This window comes from Saccostrea cucullata, unplaced genomic scaffold (genome assembly GCF_032062105.1).
Source record: "Saccostrea cucullata isolate Sc308-1 unplaced genomic scaffold, CSIRO_AGI_Scuc_v1 ctg183, whole genome shotgun sequence".
In the NCBI taxonomy this organism is placed as follows: Eukaryota; Metazoa; Mollusca; class Bivalvia; order Ostreida; family Ostreidae; genus Saccostrea; species Saccostrea cuccullata.
The window spans coordinates 832,488-842,836 of NW_026929981.1; the positions used below are offsets into that span (position 1 = coordinate 832,488).

At 36.2% G+C, this 10,349-nt stretch overlaps 2 protein-coding genes across 2 annotated transcripts; both read left to right on the forward strand.

Moving 5' to 3' along the window:
- The first annotated feature begins 4,979 nt into the window (after positions 1-4,979).
- On the forward strand, positions 4,980-8,314 carry LOC134282689 (uncharacterized). Its single transcript, XM_062765096.1, has 2 exons — positions 4,980-5,412; positions 5,780-8,314. The coding sequence occupies exons 1-2, from the start codon at positions 5,199-5,201 to the stop codon at positions 7,936-7,938; spliced, it is 2,373 nt and encodes a 790-aa protein (XP_062621080.1). The 5' UTR covers positions 4,980-5,198; the 3' UTR covers positions 7,939-8,314.
- Positions 8,315-8,575: 261 nt separating this feature from the next.
- Positions 8,576-9,971, forward strand: LOC134282644 (uncharacterized). The gene is made up of 2 exons (XM_062765041.1): positions 8,576-8,853; positions 8,986-9,971. Exons 1-2 carry the CDS (start codon positions 8,840-8,842, stop codon positions 9,440-9,442), a joined length of 471 nt encoding a protein of 156 aa, XP_062621025.1. The 5' UTR covers positions 8,576-8,839; the 3' UTR covers positions 9,443-9,971.
- Positions 9,972-10,349: the final 378 nt, after the last annotated feature.

A 10,349-nucleotide genomic window follows, 5' to 3' on the forward strand; every position in this document is an offset into this window, starting at 1 on the left:
GCCTCTTAATGGAATCCATTTATCAATTTACGCTATACTTTTAAGATTTGGTTTCACGTTTTGATGGCATTGACACACGAAATAAAGAATTCACTCTAAAAAAGAACCAACAGCAACAGGAGAAAGAGGGAACATTTTAAGCACTAGCTTGTCGGCTCTGTTTAAATACTAGAATGAAGCATAACATAAATCAAATTTCCACTGTGAGAATAAACGCCCAGATGTATACTTTATGTCCATATCAGTAATTTCTATCTGCTCTACTCATGTTTGCCCTATATGTATTTTTTCATTAAAAAATAGGTACGGTAAAGAATTTAAGTATGGACACAATAATTTCACTTGACGTGAAGTTGGTAACGTTAGTGACATCATGCATTCTCAGTAATAAATACAAAACTCTTTCTCTCATTTTGAGACGGAACCAGTTGCAGGTGTATGGCTGCAAGTTTAAACGGTAACAACTACATAATTGAAGACATTCTGGGCCACTGAGTAGTGAGGGAACTTTTTCGTGCCAGCACAAGCTGCGAGCCAGGACTCCGGTTAATACGATCTCACCTGAAAAACCGGTGTCCACTTCGCGCAGTAAGATTCATAACTGCAACATAAGGAAGTATATTTTATTTCTTTTCAATTTGCGCTTTGAATCGCTTTAGATTTTCTTTCAAAATGCGGTCACGCGCATCTTGAGTTCAAGATGAGAGTGATCCAAGGGTCATGCTAATTTTAAAGATGCCCCAATAATACCTGGACGTGTTTTATGAGTAACACTCCCATTTCCATATCTATTATCAATTATTTAGCCTTTCTCCAGCTTGCAGATAATAGGCCTACGTACTTTCAGTTGTCAAGTTAAGTACGTTATATAAGCAAGGATTAAAGGAAAGAGACTGGAAATGGCATATACTAGTAGATCTTACTTGAAAAGAGAAAATAGAACTAAGTTTCTGCCAAGATCAAATTTGTTGTGAGCTTGACGTATACAGGTTACTGTGCTAGCTCTACGTGAACCACCTGTACCAGAGACAAAGGCCTAAATAATGTGTATGCTATCCTCGATGTCATGTTTATGCATTAAACTCGTTACCCCTCCACTCTAGAGGAAATGCTCTAACAATTGCGCCACGCGGTCGAGGAGTATTTCATCAAATCATGCTAACATCGGTGTGATTTCCTACTCTGAGATTGTCCCCGGCAAAAACTAGGTGATCGACAAGGATATATATGTGTCCAAGTGCTACAGAGATAATGTAAGTATCATTCTGTAAAGATCCAGGATTTGGAGTTAGAGGGGGCGCCAAAATTAGGCAAGGGGACTGGGGCCGCCTTAAGGTCCCCAGTGGGTCCAGGGCAAAGCCCTGGTGGGGGCCCAGGGGGCGAAGCCCCCGTAAGCTCCTGGATTCTAGGGATTTTGTAGGGTAAAAATGAGGTCTAACAAGTAGACATATTTGATTTACCCTAACTTTGACAATTTTAGGGGGGGCGCGCGCCGGGTGCGCCCCCCCTTAAATTCGCCACTGGTTACAACTGGAATATACCTTGTAAACAAATACAATAAGTCGAATGCTGATAGACGATTTTCATACTAATTGATGGGTCATTATTATACCCCCGCTTGAAAAGCAGGACGGTATATAGTAATCGGTATGTCTGTCTGTCTGTTACTCTTTGTGGCACCCATCTCTTATCCGCAACTCCTCTTATTCCACTGAATGAGATTTAATGAAACTTTCGCAGAATCTTTATTACATATTGCCATTGTTCACCTCCTATTTTTCATTTTGATCTGACACATATTTTGGGTTTCCCACAACAAAACATGGACACTCCCATTATATTCATATGGGAGGCGGGGTTATCATTTAGTGAGCTCATTGCTCACAGTACTCTAGTTTACTTACTGAATTATCTCCACAGAATTTTCCGTTTATTCACGATCATGAAAATGAGCACACGGCGGATGTGACCGGTCCTCAGGGGACGTTCACCCCTCCATGTCACCTCATCCAACCTGTAAATGTTTGGAGGCCCGTGTCTGCTCTGCTCCAAAATTTGTAATGTCAAATGTTTTTTTTGCCTGAAAACTGTTCGTTATTTCTATATATTTTATGCATATTTTCTTAATTTTTCTTTGTATATTTTAAGCACATTTACAGTTAGTGCTATATTATACGTCTATTTCACTTAAATGTACATATTCAATAAGATAATTATATAACTTATAAACCTTTAAGGTGTATTCACCCATGTCCTAACTATATCAGTAGGTGTGTACACTGCTAGAAATATCCTTAGGTCACAAATAATATCTAGGACTTAAGGTATACCTTTACTCTTATGACGAAAAATTCCACTGATAAGAACGAAAAACCACCTATTGCGCATTGTACACAAATGAATCTTGTGTTGATTTTCAATTTCAATAGTGTCACGAAGTAAGGAGTTGATCCTTACGTCGCGGGTCCGAATCCCACTGTGGGACGTGGAGCCCCGAACTTCGGATGAGACCTTATAAACCGAGGTCCCGTGTCGCAGTAGGTGCTGGCACGAAAAAGATCCCTACCTGCTCAATGGCTTTGAGTGCCAAGAAGATGACAAAATTTGCAGCTCTCGATCGGCAAGTGCTGGCGTCTCCATATGAGTCAAAAATTCTCGAGAGGGACTTTCTCATCTTCTCATTGAAGTAGCCTAAATGCCGCAGGGCGCAGTGAATAGAAAGCCTGCTCGAGTGGCGAAGTGAGGAGATAATGTTGACCCTTACGTCGCGGATTCGAGTCCAATGTGGGACGTGGAAACCGGTCCTTCGGGTGAGACCGTATAAACCGAGGTACCGTGTTGCACTTGGTGTTGGCTCGAGAAAGATCCCTTACTACAAAAAGTCCCATGTGTCAGGTAACACCGACACATGGTGGCGTCTCCATGTAAAGAGTGTAGATAACGAACAGTGCTCGATCTCAAATGATCTATAAATAACACACATATCCTTAAAAAGGGCATAAAACACGGACCCCAGGAAAATTCAGATGTAGGATCAGGTGCCTAGGAGGAGTAAGCATCCTCTGTTGACCGCTCACATCCGCCGTGATCCTTTGTATTGATCAGGAAGACGGAACTTTCCTTAGAAAATTCAGTAAAAAACAAGTCATCCAAAATGCGATTCAATGATAGGCACATTTGCAAACAAGACATTGTAACGACCATTAAATTTACGAAATGCAAACTGTGAACTTTGTGGATGATATCCCTGTAACATCCACTTGTCAGCAAGTAGCATGCCGTACTTAGATTTGGGATGGGAGGAAGGTCGAAAGGGGCACTTTAAGAAAGGCTGGCGGGCCCCGCGGTAGTTTGGTAAAAATTTTATTAGCAAAACACAAAAGAGATACCGCCCTATGATAGATTTATACTCACAAACAATGCATGAAAATACGACCTTCACCTTTGACTTTAGGGTCTTTCTTACAACATAGAGAGTTTATATAAAATGTTATTCCAAAAGTTCAAAGGCTTAAGGTATTCAATGTATAATGAAGGGATTTTGAGCGATTTTAATAATTTTAAACTAGTTAAAAATGCATTGCTAAATAACGATAGATGTGAAATAAACCAAATTCACAAGACTGATAACATGTAAGGAGACAGTCACATTTAAAGTTTTTGAAGAGTTATCTGCCCTTGATGAAAAGAAGACAATTTTTGATTTCTCAATATTTCATTTAATGAATTTAATTTATTTTATTTCATAGTTAAATAAAGAGGAAGTCTATGCATATTTTCACCAAGAGATTTGTTTGAAATTCAAATTACTTTTCACAATATTTGATAAAAACATGCGCTGCCCATAGACTTCAATGTAAAATTCAAGGTGTAATTAATTGGACAATAATCAAAATTTTGTAAATTCCTCTGGTGGAGCATTTTTATATGATAATATCTTCAAAATGCTTCCGTTATTAAATATATCGGATCATTCCTTTATTTGGTACAAAATATGGTCGTTATACATTGAATACCTTAATTCTCGAGAGTGATTACACCCCCCCTCCCCGTTTTAGCTGGGGACAATAGCCTTTAAGGTCAAGGGGACAAAGCAATCACATCTACTACCATAAAATGGTATGATTTTTCTATCAAGATTTTACGTTTGGTGAGCAATTTTAAAAATCGGCATACATTATGATTTGTAATACGGTGTATCCTAATTTATTTGGACGAAGGATGGTGACGAGTGCGAAGCTCGAGTCAACGCCCCTTTGTCTAAATAAATCAGGATCAATAACTTTTCTTGTATCATGGCAAACAAAAAATCAATTATTAATTTAATTGTGACCGGTGTTCGGTGCGTGATTTTAATAAGACAAATAAAATCTAGTTTTTGTCCGGTGACTACGTTCATATATTATCCCCTTCCCGACAGTATTTTTCTAATGCGCACTTTTTGCGTGTGTTTCAACGGAAGGGATCTCGGGTTCCAGCTTTTCAACTGTGAACACGGACGATTTACGAGATTAAGGTCTTGTTTTTTTATAGAGTGACGAGGACTTAATTTCATCTCAGATCCGCGAAGAAATTAAAATGAACTATCATTTTGGAGAAATTAAACTTGAGACGGAGAATTGTCATGTTGTAAATTTTGAATGTACCGGGGTGGCAATAAATACAAAATATACGACATGACAAAATTTTGTATTTACTGCCACCTGGTAAATTCAAAATTTACAACATGACAGAATGTCGGGGAATGTGGAAACAAACTTTGAAGATGAAGAAGAGGAAATTCAAGCGTTGATAGAGAGTCAAAATCACAACATGAGAAAAAATACACGTTGGTCATTTATTGTTTTTAAAAGCTAATGGTGTGAACGAAATGCACAGTGTCAAGGACAAGAATTATTATAAATACCAGAAATCGAAACTATAGATGCAGTGCAGCTGATTTTTTTTTTTATTAAGGAAGGTTTATAATGAGAGAACGTAGTAAATGTGATTTCTTTCGTTTGAGGAACGAATTAGACAGAAATCAATTTCTACTTGGTAATAATAATGAGTGGATTATTCCGGATATTTAAAGTTTTCAATTCGAATACCTGTTCAGGTATGTTCAGTCATGCGGTTCTATAGAACCGGTTTTTCAAGATATAGTGAGTTAAAGCCAGTTTAGGACGACACGTAGAGCTGAGAACACGGTTTAAATCATGCAGAGTGACCAAGACTTTACGGGCGGGGCTCAATCAGACCAAATGCTTCAGGTTATCTTAAATAAGATGAACGAACAGAAAGCTGATATGGAACGAACCATGGCAGGTCAATTAGAGCAGTTTAAACAAGAATTACATGGAGCCACGTCTTCTGTGTCGACTGAAGTTAAGAAGTTGAAAAGTGATCAGGGTGTTACCTGGAAAAATTCAGGTAATAAAGATCAGTATGAACACAATGAGAAAGTTTCTGACATTTTAACACAAGCTTTATGGGCATTGAATAATGCAAAGTATGAGTATTGCAAAGAACTTGTAATTGAAGCCAATGAGATTTCTCTAAAACGTAATAAGCTGGTTAAAATGGCCGATACATCTCCTGGTGTCTGGAGCACAGTAAAAAATTACATTTCTAATCCTCTGGCTGATGATTCTGACAATGAAAAGCGTATTAACAAAGCTGAAAACAAAGCCTTGCGTGAGCGAAAGGAAAAAGAAAAACAGAAAGAAAAGCAAAAAACCAAAGCTAATAACTCTTCTAATGCTAGGAGCTATGCTCCCTTCAGTTTTCCTTTCCCCAGGCAGCCATTTCGTGGATCAGCGCCCTTCCAGTTCGGATTCCCATTCCCCGGAGCTCCGGGACCAAGGTTCCCCTTTGGATGTTTCCATTGTGGAAAAGCAAACCACCAAAGGAAAGATTGCCCTGAGCTTAAACAGAGCAAGTAATACGGAAAGAGAATTTGATCTTGTGGAAGATAAGTATTTAACTGAAAATATCTATTTTGATAGTTCACATTTTAGTGAATGTTATGAATACAAAGAGAATGGCAAAGTTTGTGTTAGAGGTCGATTAAAGGATCATATCCTATTTTGGAAAAATATTGATACATGCAAATTTATTCTTGATACCATTGAATTTGGTTACAAAATACCATTTTATTCTTTACCACAGGCTAGATTTTCTAAGAACAATAAGTCTGCTTTACAGGAGGACGAATTTGTACGAGGTGCAATTGAAGACCTTCTAGATAATGGTTTGATTTCAGAGGAGCATGAAGTACCTTTCGTTACTAATCCTCTTTCAGTTTCAGTGAATTCAGGTGGTAAAAGAAGACTTATTTTAGATTTGAGAGAAGTTAATAAACATGTTTGGAAACAATCAGTCAAATATGATGATTTAAGAACAGCTTTGTTATATGTAAATAAAAATAGCTGGTGCTTTAAGTTTGATATCACTAGTGCATATCATCATATAGATATTTTTCCAGATCATAGAAAATTTTTAGGATTTTCTTGGAATTTTGATGGCATTACTCGTTATTTTCAGTTCAATGTTTTACCTTTTGGTCTTACCTCTGCACCATATATCTTTACTAAGCTTACTAGGTCATTGATCAGGAAATGGCGCAGTGAAGGAAAGACCATTTTGATGTATTTGGATGATGGGTTTGGCTGTCATTGTGAGTATGAAAAAGCTTGTGAAATGTCCAGACAAGTTCATGCAGATATCGTTTCATCAGGGTTTGTACCTAAGGCGGAAAAATCTATGTGGGTACCTTGTCAAATTATAGAATTTTTAGGAATATGTCTGAATTGTGAACAGGGCACTATTCACGTCCCTACACGTAGATTAGAAAAAGTTTCAGATACTATTCTAAAAATTGAATACTTTTTGAGTAGAAATTTACCAGTAAAGGTAAGACGTATAGCTAGTCTTGTTGGTCAGATAATTTCAATGTCTGTCGTTATTGGTAATATTTCCCAGCTTATGACAAGGTCTCTTAGTATTGACATTTTATCTGCTACATTTTGGAACAGTATGATATATTTGTCTGAAGAGAGTTTAAATCAAATTTTATTTTGGAAGAATACATTAGAAAAAATCAATGACAGAGAAATGAAGTATATTTCAGGTTCTAGCCGCATAGTATATACTGACGCCAGTGAGACGGGCTATGGTGGATATTGTGTGCAGACAGGAAACGCTGTTTCCCATGGTTTATGGGAAGAAAGTGAGAGGAATAATAGTTCCACATGGAGAGAATTAGTAGCTGTAGAGAGAGTTTTGTTTTCATTGATATCCTTTTTAGAGGGAGAGAATGTTAAATGGTTTACAGACAATACTAATGTTGTAACTATTATAAGAAAGGGGAGTATGAAAAAAGAGCTACAGAAAATTGCAATTAAGATTTTTGAATTATGTTTAATACATAAGATTCAGTTAGAAATAGAATGGATTCCCCGAGAGTTGAATGATCAAGCAGATTATTTAAGTCGTATTGTAGATTTTGATGATTGGGGAATAAGTCAAGTTTTATTTGAAGACATTTCTCGAGAGTGGGGTCCTTACGACATAGATTTGTTTGCCTCTGATTATAATGCAAAAGTTGAAAAATTTTGTTCCAGATATTGGAATCCATTTTCTTTTGCAGTGGATGCCTTTACGCTAAACTGGGCAGGTTGGAATGCTTGGATAGTTCCTCCTATATATTTAATACCTAGAGTGTTAGATTACTTATTAAAATGCAGGGGATGTGGTACGTTGATAGCTCCTTTTTGGGAATCGTCGGCATTTTGGCCTATTTTAATTTCAGATGTTTTCAAAGCATATATTGTAGATTGGAGAGACCTTCCTGTTGAGAAAGAGTTTTACACTTCTGGGAAGTTGAAGTCTGGCATGTTTGGCCAAGAAGATTTGAAATTTAGAATGCTTGCAATTTTGTTGGATTTTAGAGATTGATTTTCAATTAATGAAATTTTTCACGCAGTTTATGTGTATTTAGATTGCAAATATTTGCATGGTCCACTTGGCTATTTAGCATAAAGTTGGAATCAATTTTAAATTTAAAATTTTTGTGAGTTTGTACGCATTTATTTCATTTAAATTGCTTTTACTTAATTGCGTATTTTATGCGCAAAGTTTTTGGATTTAATATTTTGAATTAAATTTGAAGTTGATCGATCATTTGATCTTTTGCACTTTGTGTGCGCAAGCCATTTGGCTTTGATTTTGTTATCAATTTTTGGAAATTGATACTGATGTCGTTTTGACATGATTTCAGTTTATCTAAATATGATTTTGTTTGATTATATTATGAATAATACCTTTTTGGTAATTGAATTCCCATTTTGGGTTCATATTAGTATAATGATAAATACTGATATAAAGTTTAGATTGAAAATGTCAAAAATTTGTAGAAAAAAGAGGACGTAAAAAGTAGATAGTATTTAAAGAACTGAAGCAAAAATATTTATTGGGGTTGTTCAATAAACTTGTTTTTTCAGATATTTGGAAAATATATATATATATACAAAATATAGAATATATATATATATATATATATATATATATATATATATATAGTTTCCTCAGGTACAAGAAATGGGCCATTTCACAAGGAATTCAAGAAAGTGAATTTTTTCCTTCATCAGTTTTGCAAATTTCAATTTATTTAGCGTGTTTAACACAACAATCCAATTCTCCTGCTCCTGTTATTGAGGCTTTTTACGCAATCAAATGGGCACATGAAATTGCCGGGTGTCCGTCCCCAACTGATAATCGATTTGTGATTAACATCTTAGAGGGATCTAAACGTTCTTTATCCAAGCCGGTATCAAAGAAAGAACCCATAACAGTCGATATGCTGAGGAAAATGTATGTAAAATTGTTCGATTGCAGTAATTTGTATAATCAGCGAACCATTTGTATGTGTTTACTTTCATTCTCAGGATTTTTACGTAGTAAAGAGCTCATCAATATTAAAAGATCGGATGTGTCATTTTTTAGTGATCATGTGGAAATTTTCATTGAGTCCAGCAAAACGGATGTATACAGAGACGGAACTAGAGTTGTTATAGCGAAAGTGTGTTCGGATTTGTGTCCAGTCAGTAATTTTGAATTATATCTCAAATTAGCAGGCATTCCAGATGATTCACAGGATTATGTATTTGTTGCTGTTTCTAAATGTGACAGTGGTTATAAGATTAGAGATCGTGGTAAACCTCTTTCGTATACAAGAGTTCGGGAGATTTTTCTTGAAGCGTTCACTGGCATTGTTGATGACATTAAAGCGTATGGATTACACAGTTTGCGATCTGGTGGAGCTACGGCTTCCGTCATTCGTGGGATTCCGGATAGGCTTTTTAAGAGACATGGACGATGGCGGTCGGAATCGGCGAAAGACGGGTATGTGAAGGATCCACTCACAGAGCGCCTAAGTGTTTCTAAAAATCTTGGACTATAATGATTTTGTGTTTGTTATTAATATTATAAATAATTATTATTATATTTTTGTATGTATAAATAAAATTTTCATAGTTGGATTCATTTAATATTCATTTTTCAGTTTATTTTCCCGTTCTTTGTTTTTATAGCTGCTGCGTGTCGTTGCTAGTCCATTTAATGTGTTATGTTATTTATCTTATTACTGATTTGGTATCAGGAATGAATGGGTTTTAAAGGAGAAATGTGATTTCTTTCGTTTGAGGAACGAATTAGACAGAAATCAATTTCTACTTGGTAATAATAATGAGTGGATTATTCCGGATATTTAAAGTTTTCAATTCGAATACCTGTTCAGGTATGTTCAGTCATGCGGTTCTATAGAACCGGTTTTTCAAGATATAGTGAGTTAAAGCCAGTTTAGGACGACACGTAGAGCTGAGAACACGGTTTAAATTTGAATGAATGAATCCAACTTATATTTATATTGTGTATCTTAATAATATGTATATTATTAATATATTAAAGCTGCTGCGTGTCGTTGCTAGTCCTTTAATTTAATTTAATTTAAGTATGGACACAATAATTTCACTTGACATGAAGTTGGTAACGTTAGTGACATCATGCATTCTCAGTAATAAATACAAAACTCTTTCTCTCATTTTGAGACGGAACCAGTTGCAGGTGTATGGCTGCAAGTTTAAACGGTAACAAGTACATAATTGAAGACATTCTGGGCCACTGAGTAGTGAGGGAACTTTTTCGTGCCAGCACAAGCTGCGAGCCAGGACTCCGGTTTATACGATCTCACCTGAAAAACCGGTGTCCACTTCGCGCAGTAAGATTCATAACTGCAACATAAGGAAGTATGTTTTATTTCTTTTCAATTTGCGCTTTGAATCGCTTTAGATTTTCTTTCAAAATGCGGT